This window comes from Lepus europaeus, chromosome 1 (genome assembly GCF_033115175.1).
Source record: "Lepus europaeus isolate LE1 chromosome 1, mLepTim1.pri, whole genome shotgun sequence".
NCBI lineage: Eukaryota > Metazoa > Chordata > Mammalia > Lagomorpha > Leporidae > Lepus > Lepus europaeus.
In genome coordinates this window covers 64,995,654-65,021,121 of record NC_084827.1, presented here as the reverse complement: position 1 = coordinate 65,021,121, position 25,468 = coordinate 64,995,654, and the positions used below count along the sequence as shown (strand labels likewise).

The window sequence follows — 25,468 nt, the reverse complement described above, 5'->3', positions numbered from 1 at the left end:
GTGGCCCAGTGGTGTATTTCTCCTGGCCTTTCAACTGGGGGCCACCTTCCGAAACCTGTACTAGGGGTCAATGAACTGCTCCTCTCTGGGGTGACAACGGTCACTTTGTCTTCCTGCATCGCCTCCTTCCAGGTCACCGCTCTCTGAGCCCCGCTGCCAGCCCCCCAGCCCCTGCTGCACGGCCACCACACACCACAGCACACCAGCGCGCCTTTTGAGGTTTATTTCGTCTGCTAACATTCATTCTCAACCTAGACAAAAACAATTGGAGGATTATGACTCGCCGTTCCATCGTCAATCATTTTTCCTTTTGTACGAATGACCCAAAGATTTCTTCTCGACACTTTTTTTTTTTTTTAATAAGAAGCTATAAATAAATAAAGCTTTAAACGCTCCCGGGTTTGAGTGAGAGAGTTCCAGTTCCCGAAAAGTTCACAGACTTGTCGCTCAGGCGACTCTTCCTTCCCCGGCTTGTTCCTGCAGGAGGGAGCGTGGCCGAGCTCACTGTGGGTTTGCACCTGTCTCAGCCCTGGGCAGGACCCCTGGCTGCCTGGGGTCCTCAGAGTCAGGTGGGGGTGGGTTACAGGAATGCTGCAACCATGGCCCCCGAGCCGGCGGCCTGTGGGCACCTCAGCCTGGTGCTGGCCCCAGACAGGACTATGCGGCAGAGATGAGGAAGGCACCGTGCTTCCGCGAGCTGGGACGGTGGGGCATAAGTTAAAACATATTCCAATATGTACAAAGCCGATCTTCCGTGTGCGGGCCTGTACACACAGGGAGCCCAGGGCGAGGAGGGGCCGCCTGCAGCCAGGCCCCTGCCTTCTGCTGGGAAGTCACAGTGCCCTGTGTGGCCTGTGCGAGGCCCCCAGGGCTCCTCTGAACATGTCCCACCCTCCCTCTAGGTGCATGCCCAGCCTACACGGAGAGCGTCAGAGCAGGTGCACCCCACGTTAATGACCTTGGCTGCCTTTTCAAAGGAGCCATTCCCTCTACTCACCTTGGTGCTTGGCTCCTCAGCCCTGTGTGCTGACTGCCCAGCCCCAGGCTGCAAGGTGACAGACCAGCAGCAATCAAAGCCACTTCCTGCCTGGCAACAGCCTCACCTGTCACCCCCCTAGCTATTCCTGGGCGGCAGAATTCCCTGCCTCCCACACCTGTGGTGGCCCAGTGTAGCCTGGGGCAGGGCGGCCCTGTGCAGCTTCAGGGTCAGGGACATGCACTTGCTCTCTGGGCCCAGCCAGGGGAAGAAGCTGGCCTGGTCCAGAGCGCATTGGGATGGGGCACAGGGCAAGTGCTTACAACGGATATGCAACATGGCTTGTAGTAGGGCCAGAGGCCAGCCCACAGGACTGCTGGGAAGAGGGCGGGGTGGGACAGGCAGGGAGCAGGGGTGGGGAGGGTGTAGCATCTGGGTGCCAGGGAGGCCACCAGAGCCATTTCTTCCAGCTCAGAACCTGGGAGCCGGAGTCCCCTTTCCTGGCCGCCCGGAAGCACCACAGCCCCAAGGCACGGCTCACAGGCGATGGCCAGTGGGAGCAGTGGTCCGTGAGCCCTTGAGGAAGTGTCCAGTGATGGCTGGGGGCTGGTGCGGCCTGCTAAGGGACCCCGGTCCCCACACCCCTCCTGAGCCCCATCTGCCTGGGAGGTTGCTGCATCCCTGGTTATAGCCTCTCCCTTTTGGGATGCGCAGAAAGGGGGGGCCACACAGTGCGGGGGCCCCTCCCCACAGCCCACCCCAGGCTGGGGACTATGGGAAAGGTGGGAGGTGGGGGTGGGGAAGGATTCCATCAGTCTGCTTTGGTTTCTCGACCCAAAGCATTCTGATTGTGGCTGGAGTGGGAAAGGGGGCCTCCTAGGCCATGGGGCACTGAGGCCCCGGAGGGCAGGGGTGGCTGCCTGGCGCTGGTTTCCAGCCCTGCTGGCTGGGCCAGAGGTGAGTAGGAGCAGGTGTGTGCATAGTTGCAGTGAGACTCACTCCTGGCCCAGCAACTGTCCTCAGACCTCCAACTGCTGTGACGCGGGGGTGGGGAGGGGCAAGAGGGCAGGCTCCTTGCTTGCCCCAGAGGCCCTGCCACGCCCGTCCCCACCAGGGCATTCTAGCACTTTCCTCTGACCCCCTGGCCTGGAGCAGACAGCAAGAGCCACTCCGCCCAGCCCCACGGATCCATCGCTCCCAGGGCGCGGCCGCCGGAGGGTTCCCTGTGCATGACAGCTTCGCGGGGTGGGAGGTGGGCCCTTGGGGTGCTGGCCCGTGGGCCCCGAGCGTCCCCCCGCCCCGCCCGCGCCGCCACTACCACTTCTCGATGATGTGGCTCATGTAGTCCTCGGTGGGCACGCGGCCCGGCTCCTCGGCGCCCTCTCGCGGCAGCGCCTCCTTGGCGCGGTGCAGCAGGCGCTCCTCGCGGCTCTTGAGCCGCTGCTCCCGGCGCTCCAGCTGCCGCTTGTACTGGTAGCGCTGCTGAAAGAGGTCCTTGGCATAGTCATAGAGTTGCATATCGAGTTCATTGAGCTCCTCGATGCGCCGGATGGTGTCCTCATCCACCTCCACGCCCCCCGCCCGCGTGCTGTTGTACTGCATGAAGGGCCGGATGAACTTGAGGTTGAACGTCCGCTCGAACAGATACTGCGTCTTGCGCTGGAACTCGGTCAGGCCGAAGAAGGCCATGCCGCGCAGGTTCTTCTTGGCGCTGTCCAGCAACAACTGGGCGCGCTTGCCTTCGGGGATGAAAGACAGGTTGTAGCAGCCCACGAGGCTCAGGTCGGCCAGCATGCGCACCTGGCGGTTGTTGGCCAGGTTGTAGGGGCAGTCCATGAACTCCTGCAGCGTGCAGCCCGACCAGTCCGTGCCCTCGTAGCATGGCGGCAGCTCCTCGGGCGTGGGCGTGCGCCCGTCGCACATGTGCAGCGACGTCTTCCACGTGGCCCCGCGCTGCACGTGCCGCCACTCGCTCAGGTAGCGGGACACCGGGTCTCGGAGCAACGTGATGTAGTAGAACTTCCTGCCCGGAGAAAGGAGAGGGGAGGTCAGGGCCGGGACTACGCTAGGGCAGGGGCCCGGCTGCAGCATCACAAAGCCGCGACACAGCCCTGAGTCTGATGGTTGCATTCAGCTCCCCCAGCAGTCCTCTGTATGCAAGACCCCAAGCCTGGGGCTTGAGATGGCACTGTCCCTGCCAAGGGCACCTGGCTACCAAGTGTGACCCCACCATATTGTGCAGGGTCAGCCTCAGCCTCCTCCTTCCCACCGGCTCCCTGGGAGGGACAACCCAGCTTTCATCTGCTGGAGACAGCTGTGGAGCCACAGCCCCCTGGGACCAGCAGATGTCGGGAGCTGTCGACAGTGCAGACGGGGCTGCCACAGGAGCCACTCATCAGGGGTCAGCGAGGTTCACCCCAGGGCCCCCAGAAGCCATAACCCATACCAGATGTCGTCTCCCAGATACTTCCCAACCCCACCAAGATGCCAACCCCCTGCACTGTGCATAGGGAGGACTCACTCCAGGAGGGCTCTGCCCCCCCCCCCCCAACGTGTGGCGGGGGCCCAGGATGCTCTTGGTCCCTGGCCTGCGGGAGTCAGGACACTGCGGACAGGTGAGCAAAACATGGCAGTGGTGGTGCTGGCTGTGCTGCAACAGCCCCGTGGGTGGTGAGAAGGGCGGCCCCTGCACCGAGGAGAACTGGGCAGCCTAGACTGTCCTCAAGGGAGAGCAGCAGGAGCCCAGGGGGCCCCTCATCACCTCTCGGGGAAGCTCCAGCCCCAGGACTCCCCAGATGGTGACAGGGACCTGCATCCATCCTGTCCTCCACCTTAGCAAGAATGCTCAGCTCATGTCGCCTCTGGACAGCCCCCTGGGACAGCTGCACATCTCCTGGGAGTAAGGTGACCCCAGGGCTGGGCGTGGTGCCTGGCAGGGGCAAGGGTGGAGGGGTCCCACTGGGGAGGCCACCCTAGCTGATGGAGGCATGGCTGGGAAACTGGAGGGTGCTGGTTCCCAGCGCCTCCCACAGGGGACTTGGGGTTTCTCTGCAGGGCTGAGGTTAGAGGAGGGGGGTTGTGGGGAGCCCCACAGAGGGCATGGCCGGTCCTGCTATTTGCTGAAACTGATGAGGAAGAGACAGAGCAGCTGTCCTCACGTTCCCTGTGGCCCCCGTGGCTGGCAGACCCAGGCCTCTGCCTCCAAGGGCTGGAGTTGCTGGGTAGAAGAGGAAGTCAGATGGCTGAAGTGCACAAGGCCCATCAGGCCTGTGTCTGGGACCTGCACACCCTCCTGCTGTGCCCTGCAGTGGCCGGAGTCCCCTGGAAGCCATCTGAGCCCCTGCTGTCAGGTGCCCGGTGGACGGAGCTGATGTCTGCTCCCAGAGGTTAGGCCATGGCTAGTCCTAAGGGGCAGGGCCGCCTCCTCCTGCCAAGCTTGGGCAGCCAGGGGAGTCATCAGGTCCTTGCTTCCTGGTCCCCTTAAGACCAGAGCATGCATCCCTGTGTGCCCTGACCTGTACGTCTGTTTATAGGCAGCAGCTCCCAGCATACAAGGTTCCACAAGGACACACTATGCACGGTGGAGCAGGCGGCACCAGGAAGCACATCCCCACACCTGCTTTTCCCCAGCAGCTACTGCAGCCCCAAGCCTGCACCCCACCCCCCAGGATCCACACCTGCAGCCCAGGCTCCCCATCAGCACTTGACCTGCACAGAGGTCAGGGTCACCCGTCCTCCAGGCTCCTTTGATCACAGCCTAGAGGGTGTTAAGTCTCGCCCAGGCCACAGGCCAGACCCACGCTGGTGATCATGGCTGCAGTGCCAGCTGCTCTGTGCCTGGTGAGACGGTGGGGCTGACACTGTCAGAGGCCTGAGTGTTTGGGCGCTTGGGGTCCTGCAGACAAGGTCACAAGGGGTGTTGCAGGTACAGTGTGTGTCAGATGCGTATCGGGCAGGTCCCAGGGGACATGACAAGCCCTCTCATCCTTGCTGCATATTTAGTGCCACCTGGCTAGCCCCTGCTTAATGACAAGGGATGCATCAGGGGTCCCCGTCACCTGCCTGGCTCTCACCTGGGAACGCATGCAGGTGTCAGGGTCTGTGACACAGGGAGGGTGTGGGGTGGGAGACAGCACAGAGGGGGAAGCTCAGGGGCAGGGACCGGGTGGTCCTGCTTGGCTCTGCCCAATCTGTGCCATGCCACCCTGCGCCTCTGCCTGGCACAAGGCACTGTCACCCCCAAGCTCTGGGCGCCAGGCTTGCCTGCTCCATTCTGTCCCCACTGCCCTCCTCTGCACTGCCTCACGTCGTCCTGAGCCTGAGTGGCCCTGAGACTTCTCGAGCCGCTCCAGGGTCGTGGGGCATGTGCGCAGGAGGGCAGTGGCCGCCTGGGGCCCACGGCACCAGCACTGTGGCCGGGCTGAGGGGCTAGTCTCAAGCTCTGTGGCCTGCCCTAGACCAGGGTGCTTTGCTGTGAACAGGTTTTGGCTTCCCAAGCTCATGCAGGTATTTAAATGCCTAAGTCTTTGGCTGACTGTGCATGGATTAGCGCTCAAGGGTGATGGATTAAGTGCGGCGTCCGAGAGGCGGGTGGCCTTTTAGGGCATCGGCAGCCTGCCCCGGGGAAGGCAGTCTGAGAGTGGGCTGGTTCCAGGATGCCTCTCTCTCTGCTTCCTGGCTCACCAAGGAAGGGGTCATCCCTGCTGTCCTCCAGCCCCCTGGCTGCCTGTGCCCCCGGGACTGTCCCATCCAAACCTCCAAACTCTGAGCTAAACACACCTTCCTCCTTCCCAGGTACGGTGATGGCCAGCTAAGCTGGGATGAGCCGCCCAGGCAGGCCTAGGAGTGTCAAGTGTCTGTCCTGGAGGCGGGGGTGGAGGAGGGATTGTGCCACCTGCAGGCACCCCCACGGGGCTGGGCTGGGCTTCCCCTCCTGCCCCAGGACCTGGCAGGCTGTGAAGCCGCCTCTGCTACTGGGCCACCTTCAGTCACCCTGCAGGCTTCTGGCTTCACCCCAGGCACGCCTCCCCCACAAAGTCGTGAGTCCTCCCAGAGTGCTCTAGGAGAGGGGAGGAGCGGGAAAGGACAGGGGCTGGCAGGGACACCACCCTGGAGGACAGGCCCCATCCTGCCCAGCTCAGGCGGGGCCCTCGAGAGTGGCCCTTCTTGAGCAAGGTGCTGCCTGTGTTGGACGGGGCTGCTGCTGGCCCACGATGCTCCCCAGACCTCTCCTGCAGCCACACAGCCCCTCAGCAAGTTCTCCCCAGGGAGAGAAAGCTCAGCACCACACCAGCAGTCTCTCCCGGCCCATCTCTCAGGAGTCTGCTTCTGGCCTCCTAGGCCAAGGCCTGAACAAGTCCACGGTTGGGATCTGCATGGAGTTCCAGGCTCCCAGCTTTGGCTGGGCCCAGCCCTGACTGTTGTTAAGAGCGCCCCCACCTGGCCCTGTGGAGAGCAGCTGGGGTGGCAGGCTGCCCTGGAGGGGGCGTGCACACGCTGTGTGGCTTTGGGAGCTGCAGACGGCACGTGGCCTTGCAGGATGGTGGCCGGGGCGGGGAGGGGCTGCTGGCCCACGTGCTGCCACGGCTTCCTCTCCGTGGCGCACACAGGAAAGGGAACAAAGCTCCCATGCCCACATCTACAGGAGCAGCATCTTAGGAGGGGAAGGTGGGCCAAGGTGGGTGGAGCGGGGAGCTGGGCGGGTGGCCCACTCGGCAGGGGACAGCCATTAGAACAGTGTGACTGTTCACTTCCTGTACTTAACTCAAGCATATAACAATTTACCCCTTGGGGTCTGCAAAAACTGGAGTGTGGCCGCTCAGGGCGGGCCACGGGTTCTGAGCCGTCTTTGTGTGGGGCTGAGGGCATGGGGTGGAGGGGGCGCACTCCCTCCCTCACGCTGCTGCATCCGCTCAGCCGGCATCACGCGGGCAGGGGGCAGGCAAGGATGTGCCTGTGGGATGCTCTCCGCCCATGGAGACCAGGCCAGCTAGGCTCCTGCAGAGCACTGTCCCAGTCCTGCCTGCCTCGCCTGCCCTTCCTGGGCCCATGGCCTTACAGCCCAGGGATGGCGGCTGGGGACCTCCCTCTGCAGTGCACAAAGAGGCACATGTTCTGCTCAGCAGTGTTGGGTGCCCTACTTAGAGCAAAACAGTAAAGTGCACCCCCTGCCCCCCACACAGCACACTGCTCTCCCTGGGGAGCCTGAGCAGCTGACTGAAGCCTCCCTAGCCTCTGGCGCCAATGTTGGCCACAGGGTCCCCTGGGTGCTACCTGGTGCTGGATCGGGTGGGACGAGAGCAAGGCTCGCCCACGGCTGCTTGGTGCCCACGTGGCCATCGGGATGGGGCATGCTGCACTTCTCTGCTCAGGACATCGCCTGCCGTGCCTGGGGTCCCAGATGCCATTCTCGGATACGACTGTCATAGAGACAGAAGACTCTGGGACCCGCCTGTGGGGCCAGCAGTCCTGTGTGCATCTTCCTGCCCCTGTCTGCACATGTGACGTTGGGCGAGGGGTGACCCTGCCAGGCCCACACCCCTGCAGCCACGCCACATTGAGCACGGGCACCGCCAGCCGGCCCCTCCCACACCCTGTCTCCCTTGCTGCCCATTGTACCTACTGTCAGGCCATCAGCTGTTCATGTACCGAACTCCCCTCTAAAAGGGGGGGGGCAGGGCGGAGTGTGGCGTGGTGCCGAAGACCCCCTTCCCCAGACCCAGGCCAGGCCCCTGATGCGCTTGCTCTGGAGGTGCTGAGGGGGTGGCTCATGACCCAGGGTACGAGAACAGACTGAGCACTCCAGGGTGGGTCCCAGCTCTGCCCTCTGGTGTCTAGACAACTGGCATCCAATCCCTGCGCCCAGCCCACAGAAAGCTGGAGGGCCTCTGTACTGACCACAGTCCGCACAGCAGGGTCTGTACACCCAGTGCTCCCCCACAGGGCTTCCCCAGGGGAAGGTAGGCACAGAGGATGACAGAAGCAACCAGAGGCGGACTACATAGCTCATTCACACTGAAATGGCTCACTGAGCACCAGCAAATGAAACATGGGGACTGAATCTGGGATGACAAAGATGGCCCTTGAAGCAACAGGACACGAAGAGGGGACGGAGGACTGGCTGTCAGAACAGGTCCCCACTCTTCTATGGCAACACCACATGCTAGAAAACAACAGAGCAGCGTCTTCAAGACGCGGAGGGAGATGACCAACTGGATCTCCTCCCCTGCCAAATTTTCAAAACCAAGTGAGGCAGGAGTGTAGGAGACATTTCTAGACAGACTTAGGAAGTTTATCACCTGCAAATCCTGTCTCAGGAAGGTGCTGGAGTATGTGTCTCATCTAGTAGACAGGAAAAACAAAAAAAAGTGGGAGACAGGAGCCGCAACCCAGGAGAGAGATCCCAGATGTCAGGACCTTGGGCCTGTCAGGAGCAGAGTCAAGAGTTGTAGAGAAAAAAAGGAGGGGGGACATGGAATATTGCTTGATCTAACAGAATGGTAGGAATGTGGCAGGTTTTGGAATCATTTGGAAAAACATGTCTACGGATATAGAAAACAAAGCACTTTAAAAGATAAGGCAATCATCAATTCCAGGAAAAACAGAAAGTCACATACAAAAGGGAAGGAAGTACATACTAGGCTCAGAACTAAACAGCAGTTCCGGAGATATCATAATACAAACCATGATTGCTGACTGTACAGGGAGGATGAGCTGTATAAGGAGAAGGATGTGTAAGAATGCTGAGTTTCACCTCCAAAACACTGAGTAAACAATGTTTAAATCAATACATCAAGAAACGGCACTATCACTGATTTATAAATATGGAAGTAAACACCGGAAGAATAGTGACAATTATTGCAAATGTTCTTAGGGAGGTTGGAAAGGAAAAAACAAATGTTAGTTTTTGTCATTAAGTGTAAGTTACTTTAAAAAACTAAAAGCAAGGCCGGTGCCGCAGCTCACTAGGCTAATCCTCCACCTTGCGGCGCTGGCACACCGGGTTCTAGTCCCGGTCAGGGCACCGATCCTGTCCCGGTTGCCCCTCTTCCAGGCCAGCTCTCTGCTGTGGCCAGGGAGTGCAGTGGAGGATGGCCCAAGTCCTTGGGCCCTGCACCCCATGGGAGACCAGGAGAAGCACCTGGCTCCTGCCATCGGATCAGCGCGGTGCACCAGCCTCAGCGTGCCTACCGCGGCGGCCATTGGAGGGTGAACCAACGGCAAAGGAAGACCTTTCTCTCTGTCTCTCTCTCTCACTGTCCACTCTGCCTGTCAAACAACAACAACAACAACAACAACAACAACAACAAAAACTAAAAGCAAATGTATACGAGGGAAATGGACATTGTGAGGTTTGATGACTGTTTACAGCTCTTGTCTCGACTACTGAGGAACAGTGTTTTTTTCTTCCTACTACTCGTTGAACTCTTTACTGACTGTAGGGTTAATCTTATGAGTATAAAGCAGACTGAAAGTAGATCATTCATTGTAAAAAAATAAGAGAGGGAATAAGAGAGGGAGGGGGAAGAATCACAATGTTCCTAAACCTGTATATATGAATTACATGACATTTGCTTACCTTAAATAAAAGAAGTTAAAATTTAAGAAACAAAACAAAAATTCAAAGTGAAAGAGAAGAGGAGATTGGCCAGAAAAGCACATGGGAGCATGCTCACGGAGGGAGTGACACCTGAAGCCACAGTGTGATGGAAAGTGTGGTGACAGGAAGCACAGGCAGGGCTGCTGGCTCCTGACGGCAGCTATGGGACGTGAATGGGGACAGTAAGTGTGCAGTGTCTTCATGGCACTTCATGGAAGGTGTGAATGCCCCAGGCAGCCATTCCTCGCCCCCACATCCACCTCAGAAACCTCGGTGTGTGCACCAGGAGGTATGGACCCAACTGCGTGCACCATCCCCAAATGTTCACCACGTGAATGCAACCTCAGCGGTGTCTACTTCCCTGGGGGACTCTGCACCAACTCTTCACCATAACAAAGCAAATGGGAAGCACAGGGTGTGGCAGGGACTCAATGGGCTACGGTGATGATGTTGATGATGATGTTTATCAAGTTCTCAAAAGGGAACAAAACCCAGGAAGATGCGATCCAGCCCGATACACTTGTACACATTGAAATTATGATGAGAGCACACACCAGAAAGGTCAAATCACAGGCTGGCCTGGTGCGTGCTGGGGAGGGCACCAAGGCTGCTCATGGTGGCTCCACGGCCCGGATCACGTCCTCACTCTTAAGGGGAGGCAGCAGGTGTTCCAGTGTTTATTGTTATGATTGATTTCTGCAGTGTCCCCAACGCTTCACGACAGGAAACAGGTCCCTTTAGAAGGGAAGGCAGACAGTCCCACCTGAGACCCTGTAGAGCGTCCCGAGAGGCCCCCGGCTGGCTTTATAGGTGCACCGGCCTCCTCCAAACCCCAGCTTCCCACAGCTCCCAGCCCCTCCTTACTCCCCGCTCCTGCTGCATCCTACGCCTGCCTCCCCTCCCGCCCCAGCACCCAGCCAACTCCAGGCCTCCCCTCTTTCCTTCTTCCCCCTCGTACCCACGGTCCACCTGCTGCGGTGAGCAAGATGAGGTCCCAGAGGGTGCAGGGGGCCCCTGTGGGTTGCAGTGAAGGGGGAATGTTCCTGTTCAGGGAGGGCGGCCGGTTTCCAGGTCTGCCGGGTGCCTGTGGTTTGGTAACTAGCCGTGCATTAATGAGAGCCTGACCGCTTTGCGGCCTCCCTGGAAATGGACCAAGGGTCCCGCCGAGCCCAAGCATCCGGCTGGTGGTTGGCTTTGCTGCCTGGGAGAACCGTGGGGGTGCAGACAGGGCTGGCTCCACTCCCAAGGGCCCCCTCCATTGCCGCCCATTCAGATGCAGGGGCCGGGACCCTGCTCCATGCCTTGGTTGGCAAATGATGCTATGCCAGGGTGGCAACCTTCCAGTACCTTCCATGAAGGCAGTGCTGTGTCTTGGCCTATGTGGTACCCCCCCAGCATGCCAAGCTCCAGAGCAGGCCTTTGTGTACACCTACTGTGTGATGTGCACCGAGACAGCCCAGGGTCACGGGGAGTGGCGAGCAGGCCCTGCCTTCACCTCTTCCTCTGAGTGGGACTGAGGAGCTCCTGCCCAATAGATCAGACTGAAAATCAAAATGGAGTCACTCACGCCAAAGCTTCCAGTGGAAACCGAGTTCTCTGACCTGCGGAAAAGTCATTTCCCAATCAGGCTGGCTGCAGCTGGCACGCTAAGGCCATGCCTCTGGCCCTCATCCGCACACAGAAGATTACCCTAATCACCCTGATGCTAACCTGCGAATCTCCTGTTGAAGCGACTTTGAAATGACCTAACCCGCTTCTGTCCCCGAGTCTGCCCCTATCAGCCCCACTGTTTGGACCCCCAGGCCCCTGTGCCCAGCCCAGAGGAACACTTAAATTCTACTTGATGGCACCAAGTGTTGTCTGATTCTAGAATTGCAAATAAAGCCCATTAATGTCTGGGACTCTCTTGTCATTTTGTTCTTTGACAAAACACTGCTGCCAGGGAGCGGCTGCTCTCACCTGTTAGAGTCTGGATTATCAGAGGACAATCTTCACACAGGCCAGCAGCCCCTGGAGGGGTGGGCTCTTAGCACTGGCCAGGAGCCCGTCCCCCCAGGGGTGGGGCTTGGAGTTCCTTGGCGCAGCAGCTGACAGCAGAGAGGTGCTGGGACTTGGGGGAAAGGCAGCCCCCTTTCGCTCATCCTGGCACCTGACTCCAGCACCACACACACCTTCAGAATGACACAAAACGGGGCTCCGAGAGGAGGGGTGCTCGACCCACCCACGGGTCACACAGGCGGCCTGGCTCTTCCCGAGTGGGGGTGGAGCGAGTCTCCCTTCGGGAAGTGCGGGACTCCCGCCAGAGACAAGACTTCAACCTGGCCCAGGCCACACGAGAGAGGGAGTGCAGGATAGGGGTCCGATGGATGTGGCGCCGCCACCTGGGGAGGATGTTCAGGAAGACGTCACCTATCCCGGAAGCTTGGGAAGAAGCTGACTACGCACAGCGAGACAGGCCGGGGCCAACCTGCGCAGTGGCAAGTGCGCTCTGCAGTCAGGGTAAATGATGTTTATGCTCAGGGGCTGCCGCCTGTGGCGCCAGCATCCCAGAAGGGCGCTGGTTTGAGTCCTTGCTGCTCCACTTCTGATCCAGCTCCCTGCTGATGGCCTGGGAAAGTGGCAGAGGATGGCCAAAAGGGCTTGGGCTCCTCCAACCATATGGGAGACTTGGAAGAAGCTCCTGGCTTCAGCCTGGCTGTTGTGGACATCTGGGGAGTGGACCAGCAGATGGAAGATCTATCTCTTTCTCCAACTCTGACTTTGAAATAAATCTTTAAAAATAATCCCACCTCAGAAGGTAACGGGTCATCCCATGGAGCTCCCAGGACAGCGAGAGGATGGGTTTCTTCAGCTTGTCCTTACTAAGGACTTACGCTGATCGGGAAGGAACAGCTTGGCACACTCTGCCTGGCTCTGTCTGGCCAGGGGGCATCTGTCCCCAGCACGCTGCTTTCCTTGGGTTGGACCAGGGACGTCTCATCCACAAGGCTCAGACCCGCAGCTCTGCGGCTAGTCCCTGGGCCGTGGGCATCTGGGGCCCGCACAGCCGCACCTTCACTGTGTGAGCACACCGCCATTCCGGTGGAAACCACGGCCACACGAGACATGGTGGCGTCCCCTCCTTCTGACAGTCACTGGGGGAGAACACATGCCATGGTGATCTGAGGGGCTGGCTTCAATGCAGCGACCATGGGACGGGCTCCAAGCTGCCCTCCACCCCCACAGTGCCTTTGCTGGCCCAGGATCCAGGCCATCAAGGCCAGACCCAACCACACTCCAAGGGGTCCCAGGAATTCAGAGAGACTGCTCGGGAAGAGATGCTCATTCAGAGCGGGGCTGGGGCGCTTGGAGGCACTCGGGAGCGGGCACCTTGCTTCCCGCCCTGACCCCAGTCTCCCTGGGCCATCACAGGGCTGTGGCCCGAATTCTTGTCACACGGGAAGGAAGTCACACACAGCCACCACCAGGGAGTCCGTGACAGAAAAGTGGCCCAGAAAGCCCTGGCCCCTGACAGTGCCAGGCAACCTGGCTCCTGCTTCATTCCTTAGGAAAAAAAAGAAAAAAAAAAAAAAAAATCAAAGCTTGAAGCTGAGTTTGGCTCCGAGTCCCACTGGGAAGTAGAAGCCACAGAGCTCTGTGTGGGGCTGGGGCCCCCTCCTTCCTGTGGCAGGAAGGGGCCCGTGTGTGCGGCTCCCCAGGGCCACTAAGGCCAGAGCTAGCTGGCAGCTGTGTCCTTGCCCTTGGAGGGGGCCCAGCTGTAGGCAGAGGCGGCGGTGGGACGACAGCCCGGAGGAGACAACTGGCTCCCAGGGGCGTGACAGCAAAGGACGCCCGGGTCAGTGCAAACAGCTTCTCTGCTGGCTCCAGCCCACCCCTTCTGCTTTGCTCCCTGCACCTGACCCGGCAGTGCCTGCGGGAAAAGGCCCGATCGCCAAGTGCTGAGCTAGCAGCAGCAGGCGGGGGAGCCCGCTGCAGACGCCGCGGAGAGAATGCTGCACTAAGGCAGCTCTCCCGGACACATCTGCGGGACAGAAGGGGCTGTCCAGTCATGGCGGACCAGAGAGAGGCTCCGTGCCAGCAGGGGTCGGGGGCCAGGTGGGCCCAGGCTTCCTGGGGGAGGGGAGGGGGGAGGGGAGGGGGGCTGTCCTGCCTGCCGCTCCTTCCTCAGCCACCTCTCGCCTCGGAAGCCCAGGACAAGGTAACACCTGCAAGCAACAGAATGCCAGAGAGGAGGCAGGTTGGGGCGGGCTGAGCCGCTGTGTCGGTGCCTGAGGTTTGGGCTAGAGAGATGCGGCAGCACCCAGAGAGGTGAATGGGGCCCAAGCCCACCTGCCTGGTCTTCCCTCCCACCCTCCCCGCCACCCAGGGGGTGGGAGCTGGGCTTGTGGCTGAAACTGCTGAGGCCGCAGGTGTATTAAGTCCCACAGGAAGGGAGCCCAGGACAGGCGGGGCCTAGCTGACCTCTCTGCCCCGCCTCCCTGCTCCCCTCCTGCCAGGGTGGGTCTCCCTGGTCACCAGGTGAGCTGAGCTTCTACAGATGGGCAGGAAAGGGCAGCTGTGCTCACGCGGCCCCTAAGAGACAGGCTTAGGAAAGTGCAGGCAGGTCCCCGAGGAGGAAGCAGCCCAGGAGGTAACTGACTATGTCTGGCCACCAGGATGTCCTCAGAGACACCCTTCTTTGCCCAGCTTGCTTTGGCTGGCTGGAACGTGGATGTGACTGCTGGGTGCCCGCAGTCATCTTGGGCCGTAAGGCAGATGCCCCACTTCCTGGGGCCGGTAGAGGCCAGAGAAACAGCCTGGGTCCCTGGTGTTTCCTGAGGCTGCACCACAGGCTGGGCTCTGAGAAGAAAACAAACCGCTGCCCTAGTTTGACCTCTGAACCCGTTCCATCGATTGGGAGCCAGTGAGGACTGGGACACGGTGGGCAGGCAGCTCCCCGGGCGGGGGCCTGGCAGTGTCGGGCACAGTAATGACCAAGTTAATGCACTCCCTGAACCCTCGGTGCGTCACTGGCCATCCTCGACACCAGCGGCTCCCATTCTGCAGATGCGGAGGCTGAGGCCGGGAAGTCGCGCAGTCTGCGAGGGCTGGAGCCCCGGCTGCCTCCATCAACCCGACTGGACTGTCTGCACTGCTTCCCTGCTGAGCCACAGCCTGGGCGGGGGCGGAGCAGCCTGGAACTGCTGGCCCTGGGGGAGGCCAGGCCCCCTGTCCAGCCAGGGGTGTGGTGCTTTTTAACTCAAGTATGAACAGAAGAATGAACAAGCCATCTCCTTTAGATCAGGAGTCAGAGAAAAACGTGCACGCAGACCTGCTGTGCAGGCCGACAGCCCTGGGTCGGAACCACTGCACACAGAAACCTGAGGGCAGTCCTGGGCAGCACGGGGCGGAGCCGAGCCCCGGACTTTGGCCGGACCTGGGCGGGCCTCCCTCTGCTCTCCTGGACAGGCGCCCCTGCGTCGCACACAGCCCTCCCTCACCCCTGCGGGCTGGTGGCAGATGGCTGATGACAGAGTGAGGCTGGCTCCTGGGGGGACGGGGGGGAGCCGAGATGACAGCTCGGCCAGAGTCCCGACAGCATGTGTGCCCCCTGCCGGAGGCCAGATGGGCAGGAGCCCAGAGGCAGGAGGGCGCTGGGGGCAAGGGCAGGGCCCGGCTCCGCACCTCTGTCCCTTCCCATGCACGCGCCACAGTCTGGCTCCCAGGCAGTGTGGGAGTGGGTGATTCAGGGTCGGAGCCTGCAGCTTCTGGAGCTGGAGGGGGCGGGGCCTGTCCACAGTGCTGGGCCCAGCCACATACACACCAAGCTCTCAGCCACGACTCCTGGCCTACGGCCTGTGGAGCGGAAGGCCAGGGCAAAAGTCCTGCTGACTCCACCTTCCACGCCAGGGGTTGTCAATCTCTCCACTTTCCTGCTCAGCCCCACCCCCAGCGTCACCTGTCTTGTACACAGGCAGAGCTGTCTCCTCAGACCCAGAAGCCTGGCTCAGGGCTGCGGTCTGCGTGGCTCTGGGCAGGCCACTCCACCAAGCCCACCTTCCTGCGGGGGGAATGGGGACAGGGTTCTCAGCTCTTGCTGCACAGCGAGACGTGGCCTGGGGATCTGCCTCTGTCACGCCACCCCAGGCAGCAGCTCCAGGCCACCAGACAGGTCCCTGGATGACTTCCATCCCCCTGCAGGCAGCAGCACTCACGCCTGTGCCTCCCCACTGGGCGGGCACCCCTGAGCTGGGGGAACAAGCCCAGAGCCTCCAGCCTGGGAGTCCTTGGACAGTCACGCTGTGCAAGGCTCTGCTACACACAGAGCAGCCAGGGAGGCCTTCGCGGAGGAGGTGACCCCCAGGGGCTAGGACCTGAGACAAGGCGGTGGCCGCCAGTGGCAGCACTTGCACCAGGAACTCAAGGGTTCTGGGCCTGTGTCCTGGAGCTGCCCTGTGTCGCAGTGCTGCCTGAGGGGTGCCAGGATTTGAATTCAGCCTGGCTACAGACAGGTGCAGTGCTGAGGAGCAGGTGGCCCGGGCCCGGGCCCGGAGCCGGTGCAGCAGCTCGGACAGGAGCTTGCCTCTCTCTCTCTCTCTCGGGCTCATTGGTCCTCACCAGGCCAGCACCAGGCCGTGACTGGGATCTTGCTGTGAACTTGGCCAGGCCTGGGCGTGACTGCTCTCGTTCCAGGGGCCAGGCTGATGTGTGTCCAAGCTCTCTGGCTTTCGGCCTTCCCTGCTGTCCCAGGGCCTGGTGTTCGGTGTTTGTTTGTTTTGGGCTCAACCTTTTGGTCCCCAGGCCTTGAGCTTTGTAAGGGAGATAGGGATAACAAGGCAGCCCTGAAACCCCCTCTCTGGCCTGCCCTGCCCTACAGACTCCTCTGGGGCCACTAACAGCTGGTGTAGGCCAGAGGATGCTCGGGCCTGCCCACCCCTGCACTGGCACCTCTGTGCCCAGACACCTCCCAAGGCCTGAACCCACCTCCCAGCACTGGGACCCCTGCTGTGTGCAGCCATGCGGAACAGGGAAGGGTTCACGGATGAGGGGGTGGGCGGGGTTTGTGGGGGGCGTGGTTCCAGCACACAGTGTGCCTACAACCCAGGGCTGGGGGCTGGTCTCTCTGTTGAACAGAGTTGAGGCCACAAAAGAACAAAGTGGGTACAGGCAGATCCTCGCGGCGGGGGCAGACCCCACAGGGGAGCCACAGCCAGGGCATGAGCTGTCCGACCAGATGCCTGGAGCTCCCGGGAGCAGAAGGCCCCTCCCATAGCACGCTGGCCTCTGCCTCCTGCTCCACTAGACTAAATCTTGCCCCGAGGCCCGCACATTGTCTCCCGGCCTGTGGATGCTGCTGTCTGCCAGCTACTGCGGTGCCAGAGCGGGGGAGGGGGTGCGGGGCACCTCCCATCTCCCACCCTGCACTGAGACAGGCGCCACTGCTGTTGGCTCCAAATAGCTCGGTCCCAGCGAGGAGGCTGAGGCTGCAAATGACACAGCAGAGACAGACACCGGGCCTCGCGTCACACGACGGCCAGCTGTTCCCGTCACTTGTCCCCTTCCTGGAGGCCTTCTGAGCGCCTCAGGCCGGCCCTCCCGCTGCAAGCTGAGGGAAAGGCTGGAGCGCCTTGCTCCACAACAGCCCACCCGGGGCGACATTCAGAGCTGAGCCCCGAAGGGTGAGGCACAGAGGGGCGGGAGGCAGGACCCCGCGGGTCTCGTCTAGGAGCCTGGTCCCCGAGAAGAGGAAATGCATTGGCCGAGTCAAGGGCTGCACATTGTTATCAAACGGTGGGAACAACGGAAGCATCCGTCCTGTTTCAAGATACCCACACTGTTCAAACAAGCCAAGAAGGAAAAGGCCTCGTGAGAACCTTCGGGTGGGGCGTGGCCTCTGACGCCCAACCCCGCCCTGGCTGCCGGCTCCATGCGGGGAGTGGGGGTGGAGGGGTGGGGGGTGTTGGGCCCCTGCACAGCTGTGCCCTCACACATGGAGAAACTGAGGCAATGCCTGAGCCCCTGGCAGGCAGCCCCTTTGAGCACATGCTAGGAGCCAGAGTCCTCTCTCTCTCCCCCTGGGATGGGGCAAGGGACCAGGAGGCAGGGGCCACACCCCTGGGGGCTCCCTGCAACTTTGTCACCTTTGTCACAGAGGCAGGAGATGACTTAACCATCATCAGATGACCTAACCCTAGGCGCTGCATAGGCCACTCCTACCCGGGCACAATGACTGTGGTACCCACCCAACCCAGCTCATGTGCTGGTCACACTCTGTTCTGACCAGGGGCGGTCCCTGCTGTGGGAGCCTCTGAGTGGACATGCCTAGGCCTTGGGATGCTGCCTCCACCAGGGCCAGGCACCCACTCCCACGCCCCGCTGTGTGCAGGGAGGGACAGCTGTCCCCACGGATGGCTGAGGGTGAACAGGATCAGGGAATGCCAGGCCCCTGCCCAGGTCAGGGTATGGACACTGGAGATTCAGGGGCTGCCTTGACCTGCCCGCTCCATGGAGGGGAGGGCTGATGGCTTTCTCGGATCCGGCCTGCTGGCCCCAAGGCCAGCACAGCTGTGGGCGGCCCGGCCCCGGATTTCGCTGATGCCATCAGAGGAGTGGGTAGGGACCACCTCCTCCTCACTGGTGCCCCTGCGCCCTCCCAATGCACCCAAGCTCCTGCCCGCTCATATTTCACACCCGCCCGCCTGGCATTTTCTGGCCCCCGACAGCCGACAGGCAAGATGTCACTTCCGCTTGAACACACATGTTTACACCTCGGGGTCAGGGGCGGGTGACAGTGCCCTGCTCCTCTGCTGGGCACGGGGTTGGGCTGCTGTGTGCTGGATTTACGCAAAGCCTGTCTCCTCTTATCCCAGCCAAGAGCTCGGGGGCCCATTCCTGCTTCCGGGCCTTGGCTGAAGCCATTGCCAGGATTCCGATTAATCTTCCCCCAGGTCCTTGCTGCCTGTAATTACACAGAAGTGGAGGCCTGCAAACGAGGTCAGAGGTCAGAGGCAGCATTGGGCCCTGCCCAGAGGCAGCAGGGCCATGGCCACTACCCACTGCCCGGGAATGCCCACCTCTGGGGCTCTGTGCCAGTGACGTATCCCACACACAGCGCTCAGGGACTGACACAAGGGGTCAGGGCGCACAACGTGATCCCGAGGCCCGGTGACTGCATGGCAAACGGGAAGCATGGTCCTCTTGGTGACTGTGCGAGGACCCAGGAGCACAATTCATGGCTGTGATGAGCATCAGGGACCGAGGAGATGGCCAGGAGATGGCCAGATGCTGAGGGACAGGCACAGAGGGAGAGGGGGCAGACGCAACACACACCAGGTGTCAGGGGGATCTGCCACAGCCAGGTGCCCTGGGCAACTTTTTCTAGATTTTTCCAGTTTTCTATAACCAAGCGCGTATTATAAACCTGAAAAACGCTGACCCAAGAGCAAGAGCATACGTGACTACATTGGATTTTCCTGTGGGAGTCAGGAAGGCCTGGGAAGCTCAGTCTCCCCAACAGCCTCAGGATGCCCCCAAAGCCACAAGGCCACCAGCGTCTACTTTCCCGGGGGAGAGGGTCAGGAGGGCCACAGCACATGTAAGGACACTGGGGGTGTCCCTGGGCTCCCCTCCAGCTGGTGGCTGGGTCCACAGCCTTCAACAACCCCCTCTTCCAGGAGCCCACACAAAAAGCCCCAAGTCCAATGCCCTGGGGTCACACCTGCCCCTAAGTGCACACACCCAGAGTTGGTGGAGAGATGGCCTTGCACCCTTGCAACCTTTGACTCCCCTTTCCCAGACAGACAGCACATTCTAGAAAGAAGCTAGCCCACGCCCTGGTTAACCACAGCAGCCCACTTTCCACTGTCCCGCGGCTTCGCTGACCTGTCGGCTCACAGGGACAGTGACTGCCTCCAGTGGACACACTGGGCAAGTTGTCATCTGACCAGGGAGATGACGGCGTTCCCAGGAGGACGTCCCCTCCCCTGCCACCTCGTGAGTGGCCGCCCCTGTCTCAAGTGCTTTTGTGGTCAGTGCCCCCACGTGGGGCTGGGAGCCTGGTAGGCATTGCTTGCCTTATTCCTCTAACCTTGGCGGCAGTCACCACCATTAGACCCCCTCTGCAGATAAGCAAACTGAGGCTGGCTGCAGCCGCAGTTCCCCTGACACCTGCGTGCATCTGCTGCTGGCAGGTGTCCCCAGGGCGCCCACAGGACCTGAGGGTGCTGCTGCGGATGCAGGGCCCAGGTCTTCAACTTGCCCAGCGCTCTGGCACCGAGCAGCTGGCGCGTCTGTGACAGGTTCCCTGAGGACGCCTCTGGCATCCACTTCCTCCTTGCATCAGGCCTCCAGGAGTTCACAGCACCGGCGCCAGGCACAAGGAGGGGCCCAGCGCAGCTGGAAGGAGAGGAGAGGAGACAGCTGGAATGGACTTACCTGCATGCATCCGCCGCGGGTCGGGGGCACCAGGAGAACATGCAAGAGACAAGGAGAGAGAGAAGCCATCAGCCAGATAATTTACACAAAGCAATCACAAATAGTCCTACAGTTTCCAAAAACCAAATCCAAGCAGTAACTACAGATCTTCAAGGACTGAGGGTCCAAACTTTCTGCTAAAAAGCGCACACACACACACATGGAGGTGCACATACAAGTTCAAGTGTGCTTCAGTACATCTCTACCTACAGAAACACGTGTGTGGAGTGTGAGTGAGAACACATAGCAGGTGTACAAACATGGCCAAATGTTAATGGTCAGCGAACCCAGGAGAGGCCTGAGGTTCATTCTATTTCATCTGCTTGCAGGTTTGAGTTTTTCAAAATAAAAAGTGAGGCGGAAAATTCTCACAAAGGAAGCGCCAGGCTATTTCTACCAAATTGTAAAAGAACCGGATTGTCCCAATTTTTATGCAAACTCTTCTAGTCAAGGGGGTGACTTTCTTCCAGCTAAAACCTCAAGGCCAAAACCCAGAGGAACACAATAGGGATATAAAAGAGTCCCAGATAAAAACCTTAGACCTGCCTGAGAAGCACTTGCTGAAATGCAACAGCTATTTGTAACACAATCTCGGCAAAGCAGGGAGAGAGCATCTCCCCTCCCCAAACTCAGAGCAAGAGGGCCTGCTGGGGGAGCTGAAGCTGCAGATGCATTCCCTCTGGGCAAGGATGGGACAGCCGGCCCCTCTCCCAGTGGTTTCGGCTGACACACAGAAGGAACCAGGGATGAGCCTGGCCAGCACTGCCCCTTGCCTTTTGATCACATGGAGCTCTGGGCACCCGAGTGCCATTTCCAGGCCCACTGCCATTGCCCTGGGTGCCATGGTGCCTGATGATCGACTCTCTGGGTCTGCCCGGCCAGGCCTAGAAGGGAGAGACAGCAGCGCCTCCCCCCACCTGCCCCTCGCCACCCCCAAGTCCCCAGGGGATGCCGGCTGAGCTCAGCAGGTGCGTCAGCATCAGCGCTGGCTTCCGAGTGAGCTCAGTGGGTCCTGAGGGAGGGAGCCCGGGCTGCATGACCCAGGGTCTCGGGAGGCTGGGCCCTGCCTGGGGCAAAGTGGACCTCCAGGGAGCCCGCAGCACATGCTGTGTGCCCCACCTGGCACAGGAGGGCTTTTATGGGGTATCTGTGAGTGTAGGGCGCAGAGCAGCATGGGAACTGCTGATTTTATCACCCTGCCTTTTCTCTGTCAGGGGCCCTGGGCAGAGCTGGAGGTGGCACCTGCTGTGAGGACAGGTGTTCACAGCGCTGCCCAGCGCCTGCATCCTGAAGTTGGTGTTTCCACCTCATTCAGCCAGCACAGGGGCTCTCCCTCCCAGGCGAGCGCAGACATACAGACACACACACAGCTTCCCTATGAGCGGTGCTCAGCCCTCCTTCCCCTCTGCTGTCTTCCCCAAGCTCCCGGCATGGCTGTTGGGGGAAGGGTCTAGCTCTGAAGGCCCATGGATGCTTGCATCGGGGCCCTGGCCTGTCCCAGAGTGTGTGCGTGGGGGGGCTGCACAGAGCAGTGGTGAGAGTGAGCAGATGGGGGCGGAGACTCGCAGAGATGGCCAGCAGGCAGTGGGCAGTGAGAGCAGGGGGCGGCGGGGTGGGTGTGGGGGAACTCCCTGCCCTGGCCCAGTGAAGACGGGGTGGAGAGGACCTGTAGGGGACCATCTGGGCTGCCCAGGACCACCTGCTATGCCCATCCTTGCTTGGTACCCCAGGTACAGCAGACACAGCCTGGGATGGGCTCTGGGCTGCTGGCCTTGACCTGCTCTGGCGGAGGGTGGCTCTTGAGCTGGAAGGGGAGCTGCGGCTCTGGGGGCAGGGACACCCACACACATGGCACTGCAGCATCTCACTGAACAGAAACCCACTTCACAGCCAGGGCCTCAGATAGTGAACGTGGGGGGCCCAGCACTTTCTCCCTGGGCAGAGGGCAGTGTCGGTGGGCCTGGCTGAAGAGCGGGGCTCAAGTCCCCCTGCCCTGCAGGAGGGAGCTGTGGCCCCGTATCTGAGCTGCAGGCCAGGGAGTACAGTGCGGTAGCAGCAGTGACTCACCGGGAGCATGGGGGAGGTGGAGAAACAAGGGCAGGAGGGGGTGCCATCAGCTGACGGGCTCCCAGTGGAACGGGGGCCCTGACTCACTCAGGAGGGTCATGGAGAGGGGAGGTGACAGGGAGGGCAGCCTCGGGGTGGGGGTGGGGGTGGGGGTGTGGCCTGGCTTTCACCTGCCCATGCCAGACCCGACAGGGGCCACCTGGCTTTCCCCAGCACAGCAGACGTGAGCTGTGGTTCTGAGACAGGAGGTGCCAGGCCAGCACTCGGCTCTGTGCAGGAGAGAAGGGATTGGGAGTGGGGCAGGGTGCAGCACACCCAGGGTCCCCATGTCCTGCTCCGGGCCAAGCTGAGCAGACTTCCGGAGGGGTTGGGGGTGGCTGAGCCCTGGAGGGCGGGGCCCTGGTCACACACTGCCATGCTGGGGTCTCTACCTGGCCACCAGTCTCCTTGGGGTCAGGGCCAGCGAAACCCATACCAGGGGCCTGTCTGTGGGGTTCCTGGTGGACCCATGCCAGCTGCCCCCTACCCATGCTAATTCCTCTACTCTGGGATGCACAGCTGTACCGTGTCCCCTGCTCAGAGGCCATCCCAGGCCAGGCTCTCCCAGCACTTCTCGGGGGCTGTCTGGGGTGGCTTCCCCCTTGTAGGATGCAGGCCCTAGCCTCTGCAGTGGGAGGCCCACTATAACCCCCCACTGCTGCTGGGCCCAGATCTTCACCTTGGGGACCCCACACACCCACTGTCACTCGGTCTGGCTGACGGACACTCAGGGAGGGTGCTCTGAGGCCCTCCCCAGCTCTGTCTCGACTCCTCTCTACCGAAGGGGCTGGCCGGAGACCACCTCGGGGGCTCGTAGTCCGCTCACCTGTGTGGGCCTGGACGGCTTCCATGCCATGGCTCAGGCCCCTCCATGCCAGGCTCCTGCACCCCAAAGGCCATGCTCAGCTGTTCGTGCTCCAGGGGCTCACATGGGCTGGGCTCCCATGTCTAGCCTTGGGTGTGGCATGGGTACAGTCCTCTCCTACTCCCCACTAGCCTGGTCCCCTGGAGGGGGCGGGGCTGCAGAGTGAGGACTCAGAGAACGGCCAGGGGTTTGGGGCCTGGAAGAACGCTGAACAACCAACAGGGATGACAGCAGCTCCACAAAGTGGCCTGACCCTGTACAGACACTGGGGGGAGCCCTGGAGGTCAGGAACTAGGTACTTCTGATTTCCCAGAAGCCATGGCTCCTCCCAGCCCCCAGGGGAAGGAGAGCAGACCTGGACCCCAGGGGAACCCAAAGGCCCTGGCGTGAACCCTCCCAGCTTTGCTTTTGGATGCAGAAGAGGGAGCTGCTGCAAGAGGCCTCCAGAGGGCAGGACCAAGGCCACTCCACGCCCCCCGCCCCCCTTCTCTGCACCCCACCCAGGCCTGGCCTGCAGCTCCAGAGAAACCGGGTGGAGGAGGGAAAACCTACAAGGTTCCGAAGTTTCTCACCAGGGAAACAGCAACCAAAGCTTAAGCCCGAAGCGTGTCTGGGGGCTCAAGCAGAAGGTGATCTGCATCCTCCTGGGGAGCACAGGGGGCAGGGAAGGGGACAAAGCAGAAAGGCCCTGTGCTGACCCTTGACCTTGGCACCAGGTAGCCTAGGAGGGGCAGCCAGCATCCTGCAAGTGGTCCAGGCCAGAGCACTTGGTCCACCGCAGCCCAGACATGGAGTTGGGGGGGGGGGGTCACCCCGCATGGGGATGCCTCCCAGATCCAGGCTCCTGAGGCGTAGGAGGGGGTCTGTGTCCTAGGTAGGCAGTCCTAGCCTCCGCAGGCCCTGGGAGATGGGCAGGCAGAGAGAGGGCAGCAGGGTGGCCTGGTGCCCGCCCTGGGCTGAGCAGTGTTGAATTAACAGTCTGGCAAGCGGGACGCTAAGTGAAGGGGCCCAGGTGGGTGCTACTTGAGCAGGGCCTGTGGCCCCACGGGCTCCTCAGACCACAGAATGGCACAGCTGAGCCAGCCCTGCTGGTACTCACAGGGGGCACTGACTGGCTGTGGGTGCCAGTCCCCCCGACCCCACTGAAGTGACCGCTGCACTCCCATCCTCCCAGGGGTGCAGAGCAGAGGCCCAGGGCCTGCCTCACCCCACAGCCCTTTACCCAGGCTGAACACCAACCCTTATTTTCCCAAGGAGGAGAATCCCCCATGTACCCAGCACGTGTAGGGCACCTGGCACAGCCCACCCATCACACGGGGGATGGAGAGCGTGGCCGTCACCATCATTGGCTGGGGACCCCTCCTCCTGTGGGGTAGCAGGAGGAAGGGAGCCGTGAGGCCATGCGGTCTGAGGCTGGGCTTTGGGCGCTCTGGCTCCCTGCACAGCCCTGTGGGCCTGGCGTTCCCAGCCCGTGTGGCGGGGCCTCCAGGGGCTGCCCCCTCCTCGATTCTGCAGTGACAGCAGATCTTCCGTGGAAACCCATTTCCTCTAATAGCCGGGCCCCTTCTCAGGGCTCAGGATGGAGGAGTGGCCCAGCCACCAAGTGGAAAATTGCTCAGCTCTTAGAGGGGACGGGTGGGAAGGAATTCCAAATGGGAGGAAACATCCTGAAGTGCCAACCATTTGTAAGGAAAAAAAAAAAAAAGGATTCTTGTTCCATAATGCTTCTGAGTCACCGCTGGCTCTGCAGCCCGAGCTGCGGCTGGGGGTGTGCGTGTGCGTGTGTGCGCGCGCGCAGCCCCAGGAGCTCCCGAATGCCTCTTTGTTCTTGCGGACACACCTGTGCAGGTGCAAGGTCTGAGGCTGACCCTGCTCCAGAGAATCGCCGGGCACGGATGGAAACCACAGCCACGTGCAGCATTGGGGTTTGGCTGGCCCGCTCCTCCACCCAGGCTGACAAAGGGTCGGGGACACCACGCCAGCCTGAGGGAGCGAAGGCAGAGCAGAGGCCTCCCCAGTGCCTGCCGGGCTGGCTGCCTCTGCAAAAAAGCCGTTTCTTCCAAGTCACAGACAGTCCTGTCGCTCAGGCACCTGCGAGCTGAGCAGGTGTAGCCACCCTGGAGGGCCTCCGAGGGGTGCAGCGAGGGGAGGCAGCACATCCCTGGCTACATAAAGTGCTGGCTGGCTGCTGAGCTGCCGCAGCCCAAGGTCCCACGTGTGGGCAGCCAAGGGAGGCGCTGGCAGCTTGCAGGGCCCAGGCCTGGCTGGGTCTGCGCCTCCAAGACTTCGTGTGTGCACTCTTATGTGTACATGTATGTATGTGTGCACACGTGTATTATGACACACATGTATACGTGTGTGGCCTTCTGCAGGTGTGGGTGGAAGTTCCCAAGGGTTGGTGTAGGGGACCAAACCCGAGGAACCGCAGCGCTAAGATGGCGCTCATTTCCTGCTTCCGGGTTCTTCTTCC

At 61.1% G+C, this 25,468-nt stretch overlaps 1 protein-coding gene across 1 annotated transcript in view; it reads right to left on the bottom strand.

The window, feature by feature from the left end:
* Positions 1 to 208: 208 nt before the first annotated feature.
* HS6ST1 (heparan sulfate 6-O-sulfotransferase 1) overlaps positions 209 to 25,468 on the bottom strand; it is a 45,221-nt gene continuing 19,961 nt past the window's right edge. Inside the window, exon 2 of the mRNA XM_062183120.1 lies at positions 209 to 2,999. Coding sequence (XP_062039104.1) covers positions 2,291 to 2,999 — 709 coding nt within the window. The 3' untranslated portion in view covers positions 209 to 2,290. The remainder of the gene's footprint in view (positions 3,000 to 25,468) is intronic.